Below are 19,552 nucleotides of genomic sequence, written 5' to 3'. Positions count from 1 at the left end.
CGAGGTTCATTCCCAAAAAAAGGGGGGAGGTACCTGTAGTTTTGTATTGTGGTTCTCACAAAGCAGCTGAAGGAAACGTAGGATTGGTTTCATGATGGCGATTGCTTGGCTCATCGGATCTTCTTCTAAAACGTCTTCCGCCCCAACGAGCTCACTGTTCTGACCGAGGCCTTCGAGGTCGGGATCCAGCTCCTTTCTGTAGGCGCTGAAGGCCTTTGAGGTGACTGAGGAGGCCTCCTTCAGCTGCCCTCGCATGTCCTCCCTTATATGAAGCAGAGAGTCTCTCGCTAGAGCACAGCGAGTAGAGAAAAACAATGAAAATGACTACGGGTTAAATTATTGGACAGCGCTGTAATATTGAACAGAAAAAATGACTTTGTAAATGGACTGATGAAAACAAGCAACGTGCAAAAGGTTGTACAGAAAAACTGTAGCCTCCTCTACAAGATTCTAGACATCCCAAAAAAAAGTGTGCAACCATTGCGGGCTTCCTGTAGCATTAAAGTACATGATTTTGATACAATGGCCTTTTGATAAGCTTGTGATGTGGGTCGTCACATGGCCCCTGAACATGTGACTGCAGGAACTGGCAACAACAGGCAGTCAGCAGAGCAACATTTTGTATTCATACAGCACTATTGTTGAAACTCGAGGTGAATTTGAGGACCACACATGGTGAACAAGCGTTGCTTATATGTGAGTCACAGAGAGGCAAAAATACACCGAAATGTATGTTCATACAAAATATCCCTCAAATAAATGTATTAAAATGAAATTAAAAAAAAGTTTTTATGTAATTTCTTGGCCGAAAAATGGCACAGCCATGAAAAAAAAAAAATTCTAATTCTCTGTAACTCGTTTGTCCATCTTTTTGTGGGTATAAAGGTGAACCTCTGCTAATGTGTAAAAATAAAGTTTATACGCTACTAGTTAAAAGAAACAAAAAACAATACACCTTCAACAATATAAAACATTAAAATATAGTCCTCTAAAACATGTAGATGCCAGGTTAAAAGGATTAATGCTCTAGAGGAGGCTTTAGTAAAAAAATACAACACATATTTCAAGTAGAAGTAATAGAAATACTGCCCATCTGACCTAGTCACCTTTGAATGTGTATTTCTACATGTGTAATAGGTACATGTTGCGGTATTTTCTGGGCGGTTCACTGTATAAGAACCAAAGTAAGCTTTGCTTTGACCAAGTAGTTCTAGACAGCAGCGAAGGAGCTGTTGGTGCCGTTAGAATTCAAGCCTTGAAATGCATCATTATCTGAATTCTACCTTTTTTCAACCTGATGCTACTGACGTCGGGGTCGTCGTCCCTTTTTCTGCAGCTGAGCTCAAACATGTTGACGGACACGGTGGCTCGGATCTCCTGCTGGGCCGAACGCATGCGGTCGTAGAAAACTTTGAAGAATCTCTCCGACTTCTTCTCCTTGCGAAGTTGGTTGTAGAAGGAGTTCTGGGTAGGAGGCCAATTAGAAATCAATGTGAATCTCTGAGTGTGTGTGTTTTCTGGATTTTAGCAGATTAATGTGGACGGGAATGAATTGATTTGAGTGTGTTACTCGCCTGTATCTGTGTGTTTCCGCCCTGGAGGAGGGCAATGCCCAACAGAATGCTCTCCTCAAACACCCGGTCGTTCTTGGTGTTGACGATGAGATCAATCACCAGTTCTGACGCGCCAACATTGTCCAGAAGACACTGGATGTCCACCACACTACTGGCTGGCTTGTCGTGGTCCAGCATGGGAGAACCTCCTGCAGAGATTAGCAGCGCTCTCTTCACATGCCATCAAGCTGCACAATTCAGCCGCTCGCGTTTCCTCTGCAGCGAGCAGTTATGCCGTGTCTATTTGGTGTATTTGGGGTTTCAGTACCTCCGGATGACGGCTTGACAGATGAACAGCTTCCACTCCCGAGCTCCGTCTTGCTGAGAAGCTTTTGAGTACCAAAGTAGCGAGTGAGGAGGATCTTCCTTAACTCGCTTCCCTGGAGAGAGACAAATCATGATGTTAAAGCCATCTCTCAGTCTGAGAAGGAACCAGCCTTCAACTAGGAAATTTACATTAGTCACTTTTTTTTATTTTTATAAAAAAAAAAAAAAAAGGTAGCGCTTTCGTTATTCATATGAAGGAAATGTTCCAGCCAACAGAACATTTACGGTGTGGTGTAATCATTGGCATGAAATCCACTCAAAACAAGACGGCGGATTACTGACAGCCAATAATCCATTTCTTTCTTGGTGGGAGAAATGGTTTCCAGGATGAAGAAATTAAATCCTCTCGTTGAAAAGCACGACAACAACAACAGGGACGTCCAGCGAGTTAATTCTAACCAAGCATTTATAAAACATTAAAGACAGAAAAAGTATTAAAATGTAATTTGTAACAATTTGTCTTTCCTGAAATAGACAATGTTTTCTTTACCATGGGACCATCATTTTATATTTTAAAGAGAGCTACTCCAACAACAGATGTCTGTGAGCCTGGAGAAGTATTCAGTGATTTGACTGAAGAACAAAAAGGTGAAAATACAAAACTGAAATGGATTTCTCTATAATGTTTTCACATAAAACCAGAACCAGTTTCCTTCTAGTTAGCTACATTTATTTATTTTACACGCTGTACTTTAACAAACATCTTTGTGCATCTTGTGACATTTCACGCAGATACGAGATCAAAGGCTTCATGGTGATAATCTCCACATAGTGATGGTTGTGTAATCAGAGTGTGATTAACATCAATTGTGCACGTCACCACCCATTTCTTTATTGTAGGAAGCAATGGCTTGATGGCGGACGTAATATAAAGTGATGTATGGATCTCACGGAGGGTCAACAGTTTCTATGGCAACCAAACGGCTCAATTGGCTTTATTGGGATGATACCTCACCACCATTATTGATCAACACAGGAAGGATGGGTGAATAGTTGGGCCAACAGATTAATTGATTGGTGGAGAAAAAGGATGAATGGAGCCACTTCTGGTTTCCATGGAAACATCTTAATAAAACAGACACAGGGGGACACAATAACATGAAATGATTTGCGCTTTCCAGTAAATTCTGTTTTGATGAAGGTTAAACCCAGGTGATACAAATGTGTTGATCGCAGTGATTAATACTTAAATTAGTCGTTTAGAATGCAAAACATTCCCTTTCCACGTGTCGCTAGCTCCTTCATCTGTATTAGAATAAAGGCAACTGTGTAACTGTTTTTTTATACGCTAAACAAATGATTAATCAGATATTGTAGTTTCTGTATAAGAAATTCTTAATTGCATTATATAATTCTGCATCGTTACGCCTGACGCAGCAAACATCAAGGCACCGATCATCGGGCCCATTTGTCTCTCTACAAGGTCCCTTTTTGTGATTGTCACACGTCTATTGAAGCTGACACATGCTGCTAATCGGTATTCAGCCCATTGGCTGAATTGTGTATCTGCCTTTGTTTGACGCTTGTGCCTTGCAAACCATCCACCTATAATATATCATTGGGGGCTAAAAGTGTCAGTTTAAACACTAAATTAATTCTCACCGATAAACATCGGTCACTATTGATGAAACCCCAAACTGCACAATGAGATTAATGAGGAACCTCCATTCTCTTTTTGCCACAGAGGCGGCCCAGTTAGCTGAAGAGCCTCAAACTAAGTGCACTGAGGAGTGAAGGATGTTCGAGGAGCACGTGCGGCTGACGCTCCCCGTGTCAGTAAACACACCATCTCATCTGCAGTCAGCAGAGACACTTGTCTGCCTGCACTGTCTGGCTGAGCCGTCTCATAAACACACACAGACAAGGTGAGGCTTCATTTAGCCAGCATCTCTAATTCACACCGTCTGAACGCAGCGAGGACCTCGAGGACCACGTTCTGCAGGGCAGCACATGATGGATGCTGCACCCCCTCTGCCCGCTTTGCAGATTGAATCGTGTTTGATTCCACATTTCTCCTTTTCACACTGGCGACATGGAGGTTCTCTCTCAAATACTAGTTAGAGAAACACTCTGCGGGGGAAGTTGATACTAGAGTTGAGGGGGGGGAGGGGGGGGTGGGCACAGGTTTTTGCTCTCGTTCGCCTGGATGATGCAGTCGGCTGGCTTGTGCTGCAGAGAGAGTAGAGGCAGGATTGTGGAAGAGGAGAGTCAGCTCTGCCTGACTCATCTGCTTGCTGCTGCATTGAAAAAAAAAAAGGAAAAAAAACTCTTGCTCTCGTGGCTCTTACATCACCTGACTAAAGAAAGATAGAAATAGAGGGAAAAGAACTGACAGAAGTAAGGAGGCGTGAGGGGGGAGTGGGGGGGGGGGGGGCTGAGGGAGAGGAACAAACAAACCCCAGCGAGGAGCAGACAGTCGTGGTGTTCCTTAAAATGTGCACCGGCACGCCACACTGCGGCTCTGGTGTCCAAGCTGAGGATGAGCTGCCAATCCCCACCTCGGGCATCCTCAAGCCCCCCCCCCCCCCTTCCCCTCCGCCAGCCACCTCACCGCTCTGCTGTCTCTAACTCCGGAGAGATGCAATGAGAAAAAGACAAACCCGGCCAAAGCTTCTTTAGGAGGGGAAATGCCCAACAGGCAGCTCCACCTGTGAGTAGAGCAAAGCATCGGATGGATCACACGCACGGACACATTACAATAAGAATGTAGGCCAAAGGCCACGTGGTGTGAAGACTTCACATCACACAGAGACATTGGAGAAAAAAAAAACCTGCAATGGTTTGTTTTTGTTGTAGTTTGCACAACGATTCTTAAATCAAAATGAAACTATCTAATCAAACACAGTTCAACACCAGACTTCAAATTACTTTGTTTTGATTATTTCTAAAAGTAAGACAATGCCAGGGTCATATGCTGCTACTGTTATCATGAGGTTTGTGCGAAGCTACAATAAAGCGCTCCTACTTAACTAAAATAGAGTTTCTGCAGGATATAAAAACATCTCCAAGCCTGTATTCAAAGGAGTTCTGCAGCAATGGGCTCTTTCCTTGCTCCGTGCCTCTGATAAAACTCAGTCAGAGGCACTCGGGCACGGGGACGTGCGTCACGGGGCGCCCACATCTCCACAGCACATCGAATGTTTTCACCAAACAAACAAGCGCATCAGGAAAAACAGATTAAGCCCACATGTGAGAGCAATTGGGGAGACTGGTTCAGGGAAATAAAGAGCAGATAAACAACGATCATTGGACTGTTCACTATGGAAGTTTCACATGCGAGTCACTAACAAGGTGAAGTGTAGATTGTGCGGTTTGTTAAGAAGACCGGTGTTGGAGACAAGCAAGCGTTGTTAGTTTCATAAACAAGGTGAACAAAACGAAAGCAAATTGGCTAATTAGCTTAGATTAGCTCCCAGAGTAGCATAAAAAGCAAGGCTGAGTTTTTTGGGGAATGCATCGCTGGCGGCCCAAGCAGCTCAACAAGACCAAATGCTTCTCCTGCCCCCCCAGCTATGGTGGTAGAGTACAAAGAGCCCTTTTCATAAAAGTTACCTGAGCAATATAAAAAAACTTCCAGAAGGTCACAATAACTAGATAATTGCCAGCTAACATGACAATCAAATGCAAACAATCACGTAATGTAATATTAAATGTTGTGCACTTATTTGGTATTTACTGCAGAGCTATTGTAGGTCATTCAAAAGGCTTTTTTTCCTCCCGTGTGCTTTAGCAAAAGACAGAAGCAATCCGGTTCCATATCAGATCCTTCATCCAGACCTCGTCATGTGCCTCCATGAGCAATAACGAACCACCTCACATGCAATCAGATTCAAATAAAACACTATGAACTATATCAAAACACTGTTAACAATGACAACTAATCTCATTCATAGTGGCCTAAAGATGCATGAGGCCCTGAAGTCACAATGTTACGGGTGTTGTTTTCAGGGCGTCTCTCTTCTCTGCAGCTTGTGTGTCTCAAACAGCGTTCTCCTGGTCTCAGGGCCGTTCTACACTGGGTACATAGACTTCATGTGCCCAGTCACGGCCAGGCCAGACCAGACAAACAACATGTGCTAATCCCTTGTCGTCATGGAGACCAAACGTAATGCTCTCAACAAACAGACACCTGACCGATGGACCAAGAAAGGTGGGGGCCAGAAGAAGGGAAGGAAGGAAGGAAGGAAGGAAGGAAGGGGTAGTAAAACATTAACAACAAACAGATTACATTTTTCAAAATTGACACATTACTATTTTTGGCACTTGATAAATATTTATGAAAAGATAAAGGCATTCACTATCCAGATGACCCAACTCATATTGCCGTGTCAACAGTAACCAGAGGTCAAACAATAAGAGCATCTGCCTGCTTGCATGTGGAAGGACCGAAGCCACGTTCAAGCACTCCAGACCACACGGGAAAACCCTGCAGCTCACGCAGGGACTGTGGTTATTTGTGTGTCTGAGCAAAGCTTTCCGTCTACACGCATCTGTGAGATGCGTTTAGCATCAAGAGGGTGGTAATCTGTAAATACGCTCTGCCTATGGCAGGTGGCGTGAAACTTGGCAAGCAAAGCGGAAAGAGGGACAGGAAGAGAAAGACCGAGCACGTAGATGACAGGGATGAGTGTGAAAGAGAGAGGGGAGAGGGATTTATATTATATAACTACCTTTTTCAAATCATTTGGGAACGAGAGGACACTTGCATGCAAATAGACACGACAGCGCGCCGTGCGTGTTTGCATTTACAGAACACAACATAAAAGGAAACTGTGGGATTTAAAAGCATAAGTCTACTAAACAAGTCTAAACAATAAGTACTATCAGTGTATCAAAATCCAACTTATTCCTTTGTGCTATGGGCCGTCAATGTAAAGCATTTTTTTTGGACCGGTAGGGAAGTTTTGTGCTTCCTTTTTTGTCCAATACTGTCCACGTCATACAGACCAATAAAGATCTGGAGGGACTTTGATTTCGGAATTTCCTAATTGCCCCTCAAACTCAGGACAAATGTGAAGGGTCTAAGCCACCAGAGCCACTTCTTTAACCTACATAACGATTACATTCACACATCAAACCGTAGTTAATCCACAGTGGAAAATAGATGCAGGACTTTGCTACATTCCACAAATGTTTGTCAAAAAGGGCAAAGAAGGGACGTCAGAAAGTATTTAGACTGATAGTTGAGTTAGTGGTTTTTCCGTCTGATTCGACAATCAAAGTAAAGAATAACAGTTCTTTTTGTGGCAAATTGCACTGGAACAGATATTAAATTAATTCCACAATAGTACTTTAAGGACATTTCCCCCATGTCAATATTTAATGGTACAGTATGATTTTTTTCAAGTAATTCGTCCTTTAAAAAAAACCTTTTACCAAAGTCATCTTAAGGGCAAGTGGGAGCAAAACATTTATGGCTTCTCCATTATCTGACAGCCAACAAAGCGTAGTGCAGCAAGCTACACTGTGGACCACCTCTCCGCCTGCAGGAAAGCACGCAGCCCGGCTGGGTCGAGGGAGGAGAGAAGAAGTCAGGCGGGCAGACCGAATGTGATGGACTGAGACAAAGAATGCAGGGGGCAAAGCAGGAGGAGAGAGGCAGCGAGCGGACACAAGAGTGAGAGTAACGAGGCAGGGAGGGAGGGAGGGAGAGAGAACGTGATGGTCCACGTGCCGCTGGCTCAGGCACTGCGGGCTGTTACGTAAGTGCACCCCCTGCCCTGTCTCCTCATGGACTGAGCAGACTCCGCTTCTCTCCAATCCCTCACCCTGCAGCCCACTTTTTTTTTTTCCCTTCCACTCACATGGCTCCTCACATGACTGCCTCCCTCCCTCCCTCCCTCATTCACACTCCCTCCATCTCTTTCTCTCAGCAGGATATGCCCACCCTCTCACTCACTGCAGTATTGATTTGTTTGCCCCCCCCCCCCCCCCCCCCCCTCGCTCTCGACCCCCTACTCCTCATTCCCTTACTTCCTCCCACCTATTCTCCCTCTTAGCGCGAGTGTGTCCTCAAGTGCCTCTCAGTCTTATGTAACATGGAAGGACCCACGGAATACTGATGAAGGGGGGGGTCTGGGCTCATGGCCGACAGACCTGGGAGAAAACAAGGGCGCCTCGATGCTGACGGGGGGTGGGGCGCGACACAGATGGTGCTTAGTGCTCAGAAAAGCTTCATTTGTTTATACAACGGTGACATTGTGAAGAACCAACACCATTGTCTGAAGTCTTATGTCCTCATGCAGGGGTGAGTACTCACAGCCTCCTGGAAGCATTCCTTCTTGTCCATCATCTCTCTGAGTGTTTGCAGGATCTTGATGCACAGCTTCTCTTCTTTTTCCATAAGTTTCTGGGTGTGTTTGATCAGTCTGACAAAGTGGACAGGGGAAGATGCTGTGTCACTTAAAGTCGTGTCCTACTAATGCCTCACATGGTACATCAAACAGGTATTCTATTAATGAACACAGGTGGAATCTCCCTTTATGCTCTACAGGCAGGTCACACAGCACACCTGGAGGTTTCATGTATCAATGGATTTCCCCAACATATTTATTTTTGTTTAGCCAAAAGCTTGTAATATTCCATTGATAATTTCAAATATTTTTCCATGATGAATTTCTTCTGACTTTCAACTCTTTTCTAAAGCCTCCACAACTTTTGGACACATAGTAGCACCTAATAAGTGTGTTTTTTCCCCAATGTGCCAATCAGTCTTGACAAGTAAATATCAGCAATAACTGACGGCATCTCCTTACACAGGTTGTGGTTCTTACTTGGACATGAAAGCTCCACTCTCACAGCGTAGTCGAGCAGCCTCTGGAAAAAGCAGTTCTGGGCTGTGAAGAACATCCACCAGCACAGAAAACTCTGCCTGAACCTTCGGACTGAACTGTTCCTCCAGAAGGGACACGACCCCCTGCACATCGGAGAGACACATAAAAGGCTCAATGAAGGATTCTGCTAAAAAACACTTTGAAAAGCCCACGTATGCTTCTGAATTTAGACACTGTATTTCTTTAGTAACACTAGCAGATTGCCATGACATCTTGTGCACAGCCTCGGTACCCAGAAGCTGTGACTCATAACTTCTTCTTCTTTGTTAAGTGAAATTCTATTTTTTTGTTAAAGATTGCCATACAATTTGGTCTTTACATCAATCATAACCGGATAAACCTCAACTTTATATCTAGCACCACCATGAGCTGAATATTAGATTTAGCCGAGTCTTCCTGCAGAGCGCTGCTGACTCCCGGTCTTGTTTAATAGAAAAAGAAAAAAAAGAATAATGAAAAGGTGCACCTGGAGCTTCTCGATGATGTTCTTGTAGTCAGGGCCACCCAGGTTCTCCTTGCGAGGTCGTGTGCGGGCTGATATCCTCCAGTCCTTGGCTGCTCGCTGCACCATGTTGCTGTGGACCCTCAGGGACAAAGTGTTGACCTGACTGTCCAGGTCCACGGGGATGGCTATGGACCGGTCCTTAGCTGGGCAAAAAAAAAAAGACAAGAGTTGGACGTCTGTGTGATTTTGTATAGAAAGTCTGACCAATAAATACCTTTAATATTTATTGGTGATTGGCATTAGAAGCAATATTTCAATGCCTCCATTGCCATCATTTGTCAAAGACTGGACAGCAGAGGACCAACACTCACCAACATCTGCCAGCGCTTTGATGCACGTCTCAATATTAACTTTCTGAGCCGAGTTGATCCAGGGGCAGTTGTAGATGGTGAAAGAAGACTGAAGCAGCCTGATGAAGACAGACTGGTTTGTCTGTTTAATTGGGGAGAGAAAGAGAGGAATACCGTTTTTTTTGGGGGGGGGGGTTGTGTCCCAAGTGTAGGGAAAGACAGACAAGATAATCCTGGCGGGGACACTTCAACGTCGTCTCTCAATGGAGACATTCGAGCATCTGCTCAAATCACTTTACTGTAAAGGTAGCCAAAAGTTGGCAGAGGCTTTAGGCATGCAGACCCCCCCCCCCCCCTCTGCAGACACATTACACCTGCTGTTCACAGGTGAAAAATGGTACCTGCAGGTTGGAGTGGTTGACAGAGAAAGGTGAGCTGAAGAAACCCTTGACGATGGCCATCACCGTCTCGGTCACGTACTTCTCCAGGGCCAAATCGGCATGGTTACGGTCCGTGGTAGGTTTGGAAACCTTAAAGGCAAACACAAAACAGAACAAGCTCATCGTAACGTCACGCCACCATCTTTTCCTCTGCAGTCAGTTTATACATTTAGAAGAACGCCTCATCAGAAAAGTATTAGTCTGACGGAGGCTTACTCTGGACATGTCCACCAGGAAGCTGTCAAAGAGTTTCCAAATATGGTTGGAGGTGTATATCTCCTTCATTTCTACCTCTGTGTCCACGTAACAGTGATTCACAAAGTTCACATACGCCATTTTCACCTAGGGGATAAAGAAATAAGATGCCATGTTACTTTCAGATAAAAACAGACACAACATTTACACAAAGAAGAAACTAAAACGACAAACGCAATTTGACCCAACTTGTATTTTCATCCACACCATAAACCTGTCCCGCCTTACCTCTGGTATGCAGTGAACATCCGTGACAACTTTGACGATGTCGTCCAGCGGCAGAAGAGAGTTGCACTTCAGCTCCGTGTAGACGTTCTTTCCCTCGGTGCAGGCCGCCAGCAGCTCCACCAGCGCGTTGTGGTAGGCCAGCGCGCCGTCTTCGTCCATGCGCTCGCGCTCGGAGCCCATCATCTGCAGCAGGACGGAGAACGAGGAGCGGTCGTTGTAGAACACCAGCACGTCTTCGCCTCCGTTCACCAGCTGTGGGCACAAACAGAGACCCGAGGGAACAGTTCTATATTAAGTCATACATTGAAAAAAACACACACACACAAACGCTTTCATTTGAAAATCTTTCCATCTCACCTCTGTCATGACTTTGTCCTGACATTTCTTCACATACTTTGCATCTTCTTTCACAATGGTTTGCAGGAACTTGAGGTATTGGACGTGTCTTCCGTGTGTTTCAATGCAGTGGACAAAATGATGGACCACGCGATCGCTGATCTCGTTGCACAGCTGGTAGTTGTTCATGAAGATGTGGCGCATCGTCTCAGCTTCAAGCAACTTGTGAAATGAGAGAGAAGTGATTCAGTCCCTTAGAGGAAGATCATCATCATCATCATCATAATTCTGATGATGCAACTGCATGCTATACCAGAAAATACCTACTTAAAAAGTAAGACATAGCAGCAAAATAAATGTACAGCAAGGTGAATATACCCCAGGAGTTAGGAAGAGGTTCAGGTGCTTATGAAGAAGAACTTGGTTCTGATGATTTCCTTTGCAGAAATTCTGCAGAAAGGTATGTGCCTGGGTCATGACTTCATTCATCTTCTCATCACACTGAAAAGGAAGGGCGAGGCAAATAAGATTAGGAGATGGAATGGAGAAAGCGTGACATTACAAAACAATGACGTGTTTATAACATTGTCATTAATTGATCTGTTCAGACCTTCTCATAGGGGATCTGCAGCAGGTCCAGCACCACTGCGTGGGCCCCCATGTTCTTCAGCAGCCTCTGCTGCTGCAAACGACTCTTCTTACTGGGATAACATAGCTTACTGAGTCTCAGCAGGATCTAAATATCACACACACACACACACACACACACACACACACGTATTACAGACGCACTGCAGAACAAAAAGAATAACCAAGAAGTAAAAAAAAGAAAACTCACTTCTTTGACTATTTTGTAGTTGTTTGCTTTGTTGCTGTCAATTTGAGGTTTATTATCTCCATCCTGCACTGGGCTCAGGACAACCTCCTGGCAAAACAAATGCATGAAGACAATGTGTTCAAGTGATGATTTAAACTCATAAACTTACTAGTATGTTAAATAGTAATAAGAATAATGAAGCTGCTTGAAAGCATTAAATGAAGGTACGGCACCTCATGGTTCTGTTCATTGACCTGCCCGGCCCCGTGGTCTTCACCGCTGTAGACTCCACTCTTCTCAACCCACAGCTCTGACTTCTCAACAGTCAGACGTAGCTGGTCCAGGTCCGTCTTGATCTGCTTGTAGTTGTCTACATCCTGCTCGGACACCAACAGCTGCACCTGGAAAACGCACAAAAGCATGATGAAAACACAAAAGACATTAAAAGTCTCAGTGCACAACTTTTGAAAGCCTCGGTGTTGTTAAAATACAAGTGAGATTCCAGCCAGGGAAGCTATGCGAGACAGACAGTAGATGCTGGAGTTTAACTGCAGTGTCGCTACCTGTTTGAAGGCCTGCAGGACCTCCGCTCTCTGGCTGAAGTGTTTGAAGATGAGCTGCAGCGAGCCAGACACCAGTGGGGGGTAATCTTGCATGATGAGGTGGATCAGAACCCTCAAAAACGTCCTGCCTCCCTCATCGTCCAGCTCCACTGCACTTAATTCTGAGCTGAAATCCCCAGAAAGTTTACATTTTTAAGCAGAGTCAAAAAAAAAAAGAGACTGCAGAACAAGGTCTTTCAAAAACAATCAACTTCTACCCTTTAATTAATGTGTGGCTGGATTTCAGCTGCTTCACCTACCCTCCAGCAAACATGCTCTCTGCCTTGGTTGCGATCTCGTCGATGTCTGGTTCAGAGGCTGGAGACAGAATAAAGCGAACCATGTAACTGAATGTATTATAGTTATTACAGTATTATAAAATAAGAAGAAGAAGATTGTCCCACGTGTTATTGGGATAAAATCAGCCACAGAGGTCTCAGTCAGAGTCTTTTCCCCAAACTCTTTCTTGTAGATGGACAGCAAGTATGTGATCCTATAATCCAACCTCACACAGAGGATGAACTAATGGGGAAATAAAAGATATACGAACACTGAATTATATACACATTTCTTTTTATAATGCCCCAGAAATGACATGAACTGGGTGGTGCTTACTTGCAGGATCTCGATGATCTTTAGCTTGGTGTCCATCACCATGACGTCCTCATTGTCCGGCAGGAAGTGTCCTCTCCCATAGCGGAGGGACGTGGAGGTGTCAGGGAGGCTGTGCGGCACACCTCGACTCATCATAATCTGAGTCATCATTTCCCCGACTCCGTGGATCGTACGTAGGACATTGTTGCCTAAAAGGAAACATGCTTCTTCACACATTTGTGCCGCATGTGTGTGTGTGTGTGTGTGTGTGTGTGACAGACAGAGACGTACATCTACATAGTAGACACATTTCAGCTTAAGGCATAAATATTTTGACTGTATCTAAAAAGCTAAAACAAGTTCCTGCAGGACTTTAAAGTACGGGCCAGAAGTAATAAATCAATATCTTGATGAGAGCACTCTGTGAGAATAAAACTTTGTGATCAACTCAATGAGGTCATTTCTAAGTGCACTGACCAGTCTCTGGGCTCTTGTCGAGCTTGCTCATGAAGGTCAGTGGGTGCTGGACAATATCCAGTATGGCCAGCAGGGTGCGCGTGAGGCGCAGCAGCTCACTGAAGCTATAGAAACCAAAGTAGACCAGGTTACGGGCCAGATTCACCACCTGGAAGGCACAAGGCAATCATCAGGAAGGATATATAACACACACACAAAAACAAAATGAAATGACCCAATACGTTTATTTTACCTCTAGCGTGAGTTCATTCTTGTCTGTTTCGCCAAATGGAAACGGCTGGCTGACCACATCTTTAAGATATTCTTCAACAAACTCCATGGTGGGTGCAAACTTCCTCTTCATCTCCTCTCTTGACGTGTCACTGGACTCGTATTCAAACCTGCAGGAAAAGCACGATCACAATCTGCACGTCACCTGCAAAATATGCCTGGACATGACACACACACACACACACAATCCCCGAGATGGGCCCTCACTCATGGATCGTGATCTTGGATGGGATCTCAGTCCAGAGGCGGGCATAGCGCACAGGCACCACGGACTCCTGAGGGTCCCGGTCCACGTGCATGTGCAGCATGAGGCGGCAGAAGGAGGCTCTCAGGTTGTACGGCAGGCAGTCGTCAAACATGCAGCGCAGGATCAGATCCACGGGGAGCTGACAGGTGATCTGGTTGATGGCGAGGTACTGGCGGTCCAGACACATTTTTGCAAAGAGGTTCAACTGGTACCTACAGAGGAGGCGAGGGACAAGTTTGAACAGGTTGAACATGGAAAGACAACAAGGAAAAATGGGTTCTCTCGCCCGCTCGCTTGCTTGGGCCGTTTTTCCTGAACCAAAGTGTAGCACATGGGAAGCTAACAACAACGTCAACATCACCTGTAATAGGTGATAACGTCGAAATCATCCTTGTGGTTGCCCTTGGCATCCTGGGCAAGGTGGCGAATGGATTTGCCGTGAGGTTCCTTGTGGCCGTCGATCCAGTAGAGCCAAACCTCCTCCTCATCCACCTCCTCCTGCAGCAGAGAGGACTCCATGGTGGTCTCCGTGTTCGGGATTAGCCTGCGTTGACGGGGGGGGGGGGGGGGGGGGGGGGAGACATTGCTTTAGAGCGTAAAGGTGAAGGACTGAAATACGAAGGGATGAACTTGGCTGGTTTAAATATAGATACCAAAAGATGTGACTCACTTGGTCTGGATGAGGATATCTGCGTTGGTGGGGTTGAGCATAAATTTACAGATAAGCTCCTGTGTGACAGGGATCGCCGTCTTGTTGGATACGCAGAGATCAGACAGATAATCCAGGAATCTAGAAGGAGAGCAAGGACCAAACAACGTGTTTTACCTAGAAGGTTGCCGCAAAGGAACACGTGAAATTAAGTTTGCGTGTGTTCCTGGCTCTACACGTTTATTTTACACAACATATATATATATGACATAAAATACTCTGTTTTAACATGAAGTCGATGGAAACAATAACTGCAAAACCTTTCAATACACCATTTAGCCTCCCCCGAAATACTATGGCGTCCGAGTGAGCATACAGGGAAGGTTAGGAATTAATTACTGACTATAAAATAGGATTAATAGGCAAGGATTCAGATATTTTATTGCATTAGATTATTCTGCATTATAGTGTCTCAAAGTATTGATTTGCAACAAAAGCCTTCAGTACTCCATTACTTTTCCATGCACATCCACGATTCCTCCTCTAGTGGATGGTATTAAAAGTGTTCCCCTGGGTCATCTACATTTCTGTAGGGTGGGGGGGGGGCGGTGGTCTGACCTGGGCTCTCTGTTGCGCCTCAGCAGGCTGACGAAGGTCTCGATCTCTCTGGCTGTGATGTGTTTTTCCAGCAGCTTGCGGTTGTTGTGCAGCAGGGCCGTGATTGTGTCCTCAGCCAGGATCTCATAACCAATCTGAGACTGCATGATGGTGAACTTTTTGGCTATGTATTCCTGGGGGGGGGCAACAAGAGACACGCGGCTAGAGACACTTTCCATGGATGGTTCTCATGAACTATTGGTAACCATAGTTACCTGTAACCACAGCCCCTTAGACGGAGAGCAGCTCAAAATGAGCCATTTATGATGTACCATACCAGTGAGGAGTTAAATGTACCAAAGCAAGGTTGTGTAGTGTAAAGTAGAATCTGTATGAAATTAAATGAAAGGATTTTAATTCAAATAATTTTCAAAAAGGTATGACTAAAAAAAAAAAAATAGTTGGTAATTTTACTGGACCTTTTTATAAAACTCTCACAGGGACAACAAGTGGTGGTCATGGCATAACAGAATAATAAATGCCCTCATTTATGGATTTTCTTTAACTATTTCACATTACTCTCATTACAGCAGAGGTGGAACTCTTATCAATAATACACTTTTTCAGTAAGCAAAAGACTGATAATGTCTTCGTAATAGATCTGTGCTTTACGTACTGTGACATGTTAAAATGTATTCTGTTTAAAAAGAGATGGAAACCGGAACAAAAGCAGAAAATTATAAACAAAGTTTCCTCTAGCGAGATAGGGTTTTTATTTCTTGTAATAAAACCAGAAAAGGTGCATCTCTGACACGATATAATGCAGGAAAGCAGCCGAGAAGAGTCCTCAATCAGATACGTATTCAATAGACTGGGTTATGCAGGAGTATTTAGCTAACTAGCATAGCTTAAGAGTCAGTTGTTGGTCATACCGGAACAAGAATCTATACTGATCAAACTAATCAAAATCTGTGTCCCTGGGCTTAATCTAGCCCTCATTCCCGTGTCCACTGGCTTGATGAAACACTGAACGAGTGCTCAATAATAAGACCGGAGGAGGAACTTGCCTGGTTCTTGCGATAGTCCTGTTGGGAGTGGCGCAGCACCCTGTAGCAGAGTCTCAACATGTACTTGAAGTGCGCATAGCGCTGGTCTCCCAAATCCTCCAACTTTAGCATCGGACCATCCCCCTGATCTGTGAATGGAGCCTTCAGGATGCCAAAGATCTGGAGCAAAACATCACAAAACGGAAACACGACATTATCCGATTTGCACCGGGCAGCAGCGTTTATCTTTGAGCATTGGGTTAAAGAAATGATCCGTCTTCATTGTGGAACAGTGTGTGTGTGTGCGCTTACCTGCGCTAGGATGTTCTGCTCCCTCATGAGTTTCTGCCGCTCTCGGTTGGGTGTGGAAGTGACAACAGACAAAACGTCCTGCCCGTTGTTTGGTACCATACATACAAAGAAAACAAGGTCCTCCAGCAGCTTTGTCACAAACCTGGAAAAAGTGTACAATGGCAAGAATAAAAATAAAAACACGCACACCCCCCTTGTGTCACGTATGCTGACATGTTCAGGCATCGGTACCTCCTCTCGTTCTGAGCAATGTTGCCAAACTGAAGCTTCCTCACTGTGGACTCCAGGACCTTGCTGGCGTCATTGGCAAAGTCCAAGTCCCTGACCTCCGACAGGGGAACAGACACGATGGCGAAGGCTTCTTTGTCCTCTTTAGTGGGACAGGTTCCAATCTATTTTGACAGGCAACATAAATGTCCAGATAATGCATCCATGTTTGTTTCAACAGTGTGTATTACTGCTTGTGTGTATGCGTTGGTGTAGACCTTGAGCATGACTGGACGCTCCTCCTCAGCATCGATGGGGACGTTGGTACTCGTCACCCACGTGTTGGTGCACAAGTGCCTCAGTCTCACATAGGAGTTTCTAATGAAGAATCGAAGGAGGCATTAACATCTCATGTGATTTTTCAACCCCGTCGTTGTCACGGTTTGCAGGTGTGTGGGTGACTGACCTGGGCACGAGGCAGTCGGCGCGCTGCAGAGTGGTGGCATCCAGCTCAAACAGAGAGGCGATGTCGTTCCCATGAGGAACAGAAACCAGGACATAAGCAATCTTCTCTGCTGCTTGATGCTTCCTCTTGGAGAACAAAGTCTCCGTCTCGTTCTGCAGCACAAACAGAGTCAAAATGTGCCTCTGCAGCCCGAAAGCTCATATATCAGTCAGGTTGTTCATCAATATTAACAGGGGGAATTTTCTGACATATTTCAAGACATAAGGATAGATCGGGGAAGCAATTGGCAGAATACAATCAATACACAAATAAAGCAAAATGTTTATATTATCATGGTTGCAACCATAAAGATGTTTGGTATATTATTTCACACAATGACATCACATAATAAATAATTTTTCCGGTCAAACCGATAGATTGATTGATGATTTTTTTTAATGCTGAGCGTCGCGCACACAGCAGGACTTTTGCCTACCTTCATGTCCAAAGTGCACAAATAATGTAAACTGTGCATTATACTAAAAATCCAGCCTCAGTTTAGTGAACTTTTGTGGCCTATTACTATTACATTTGTAAATGTGTTGTATCCAGTTGCCAGATGTTTTAACCCCACTCACGTGAATACTGATGAATGAGCCCAACGGCTGATAACATCTATAGTTGAGGACGGATGAATGTGAGCCAAACTACACTCTCACAGCTTCTTGCACTAATGAGGCATCAAATGACACCGAGATGCAGCCAGAGAGCCACGACTTCTTCGACATCACGGCACGTGGGCTGTGCAGATGCAGCACATGAAGACGGGTTAACTTCTCCCACTTCTCTGCATGTCAATGGGAAGCTCCCCTGAGCTGCCTCAACTTCTCAATCCTCCCACTCCACCCCCTCCCTCCCTCCCTCCCTCCTCTGGTGACTCACCCCACCAGCTTAGCACAGGCGAGTGGAGCAGAGCAGACAGCACGTCTGTGTGCCCCCCCCCCCTCCATCCCCTCTCGCAGGGCACCCCCACACCCAGACGTTATGTAAGGAGCCCCCTGTGGGTCTGAAACTCGGCATGTGCAAGAACGTGTGTGTGTGTGTGTGTGTGTGTGTGTGTGAGGCGACGGTAGGGTTTGTGTGGAAGCTCCTCACGCTACCAGAATACAAATAGGCAACGCAGCCAAGAGCGGAAACAAAGGGTTAGATAAAGATTCAGAGTTTGCATGCAAGTGTTGGAGAACTGGTGGTTCTGAATAACCAAAAGGATGAGGGGACAACAGACATAATGCTTGTTCCCACTAAAGCGTTTTTTTAATGTTCTTATGTGTTCAGCCGCTCATTTTCGTTTGCAGTCAATCTGAGGTTTGCTGCTGTCTTGAATAATAATTGGCAGCTTAGTAGATTCAGCGGTGTTAAAAAGTTGGTTAGTAGTGTGTGACTTTGCAGCTAAATGAGCTCATTTGACTCACCTCTCCTCTGGGCGCCACCGTGTTGTCTTTGAATTCCGGGTTCTCCTACAGACAAACCGAGGGGTCACTCAGTGACCTCTAACATTCTGACGTTCTGATGATCACCTCCATCAACGCAAATGATGCAACAGCAGATGGGTGATGGACATCATATCAATGGGAATGCTGCCACCTACAGCACATCACCTAAAGTCCTCTTCCACTCTGCGTATTCACACACTGTAACTATCATCTCGAGAGAAGAGTCAGAGGATCCTACTGCGGATTTAAAGTGCTGATGCACACATCTGACTTCCACAGTCCTCATAGCATTAGAAATAGCTGGCCTTTATGTATCGGCTGAGGACCGATTCCCATGTTTAACCAAATCTTGTTGTGTTTAAAGCAGATTTCAACTTTAAATTCAAAATGTCAAAACATCGAAGAAGAATATAAATTGAATATTTATTTCTCATTGGAATGAAAGAAAGGCACGCAGCAGCTTGGAAAAACCCAAACGGGAATTTTTGTTTATATGACACATAAAAGAAAATTGAAATCTATCTGCAGCACCGTCACAACTACCCAAAGTGAATTAGTCAAACTCACCTCTGCTGCCAGGTAATTCCCAGTCGCCAGGTGTTTGAAGCGGAAGAGACTGTTCCACTGTCCGGCTCCACCTCTGCAGGGGTCATAGTGTACAACCTGGCGTGAGAAGACAAGGAAGCATTAGTAATTGAGATTTAGTGTTCGATGCAGTTCACAGAGGTTTGTCCCCCCCCCGCGGAAAAATATTTTAGAAAAGAACAAGATTCTTTCCCAATTACAAGCACTTGTACTGTAGTACTGACATTGAAATACAAACGGCATTTGTGTTAGTCATTCTGGTGCCACAACATGTAAATCACTGATATGGCAGCACAAGTGCATTCTGGTAAAAGCAGCAGAGGAACAACAGGAACAGGAGTTTGTGTCCTTATGGTTGAAATGTACTTTTTGTAAGTCACTTTG

General features: G+C 44.9%; 1 protein-coding gene across 2 annotated transcripts in view; it reads right to left on the bottom strand.

Moving 5' to 3' along the window:
• itpr2 (inositol 1,4,5-trisphosphate receptor, type 2) overlaps positions 1 to 19,552 on the bottom strand; it is a 38,006-nt gene that overhangs the window by 12,320 nt on the left and 6,134 nt on the right. For both annotated transcript variants that reach the window (XM_037452610.2, XM_037452611.2), the window contains exons 9-41: positions 19,151 to 19,246; positions 18,563 to 18,607; positions 17,112 to 17,263; positions 16,924 to 17,023; positions 16,670 to 16,830; positions 16,439 to 16,580; positions 16,148 to 16,306; positions 15,102 to 15,274; positions 14,505 to 14,624; positions 14,196 to 14,378; positions 13,795 to 14,046; positions 13,550 to 13,697; positions 13,318 to 13,465; positions 12,862 to 13,049; positions 12,651 to 12,768; positions 12,507 to 12,564; positions 12,208 to 12,373; positions 11,878 to 12,045; positions 11,666 to 11,752; positions 11,438 to 11,563; positions 11,206 to 11,328; positions 10,849 to 11,049; positions 10,492 to 10,743; positions 10,225 to 10,350; positions 9,970 to 10,098; positions 9,590 to 9,710; positions 9,240 to 9,421; positions 8,714 to 8,856; positions 8,200 to 8,308; positions 1,882 to 1,993; positions 1,575 to 1,762; positions 1,284 to 1,464; positions 34 to 287 (exon numbers count right to left, since the gene is read on the bottom strand). In XM_037452610.2, coding sequence (XP_037308507.2) covers positions 34 to 287; positions 1,284 to 1,464; positions 1,575 to 1,762; positions 1,882 to 1,993; positions 8,200 to 8,308; positions 8,714 to 8,856; positions 9,240 to 9,421; positions 9,590 to 9,710; positions 9,970 to 10,098; positions 10,225 to 10,350; positions 10,492 to 10,743; positions 10,849 to 11,049; positions 11,206 to 11,328; positions 11,438 to 11,563; positions 11,666 to 11,752; positions 11,878 to 12,045; positions 12,208 to 12,373; positions 12,507 to 12,564; positions 12,651 to 12,768; positions 12,862 to 13,049; positions 13,318 to 13,465; positions 13,550 to 13,697; positions 13,795 to 14,046; positions 14,196 to 14,378; positions 14,505 to 14,624; positions 15,102 to 15,274; positions 16,148 to 16,306; positions 16,439 to 16,580; positions 16,670 to 16,830; positions 16,924 to 17,023; positions 17,112 to 17,263; positions 18,563 to 18,607; positions 19,151 to 19,246 — 4,911 coding nt within the window. The remainder of the gene's footprint in view (positions 1 to 33; positions 288 to 1,283; positions 1,465 to 1,574; positions 1,763 to 1,881; positions 1,994 to 8,199; positions 8,309 to 8,713; positions 8,857 to 9,239; positions 9,422 to 9,589; positions 9,711 to 9,969; positions 10,099 to 10,224; positions 10,351 to 10,491; positions 10,744 to 10,848; positions 11,050 to 11,205; positions 11,329 to 11,437; positions 11,564 to 11,665; positions 11,753 to 11,877; positions 12,046 to 12,207; positions 12,374 to 12,506; positions 12,565 to 12,650; positions 12,769 to 12,861; positions 13,050 to 13,317; positions 13,466 to 13,549; positions 13,698 to 13,794; positions 14,047 to 14,195; positions 14,379 to 14,504; positions 14,625 to 15,101; positions 15,275 to 16,147; positions 16,307 to 16,438; positions 16,581 to 16,669; positions 16,831 to 16,923; positions 17,024 to 17,111; positions 17,264 to 18,562; positions 18,608 to 19,150; positions 19,247 to 19,552) is intronic.

This window comes from Pungitius pungitius, chromosome 6 (assembly GCF_949316345.1).
Source record: "Pungitius pungitius chromosome 6, fPunPun2.1, whole genome shotgun sequence".
NCBI classification, from domain to species: Eukaryota; Metazoa; Chordata; class Actinopteri; order Perciformes; family Gasterosteidae; genus Pungitius; species Pungitius pungitius.
Note: the sequence above shows the minus strand (reverse complement) of the source record. Positions and strands in the feature narration are given on the sequence as shown.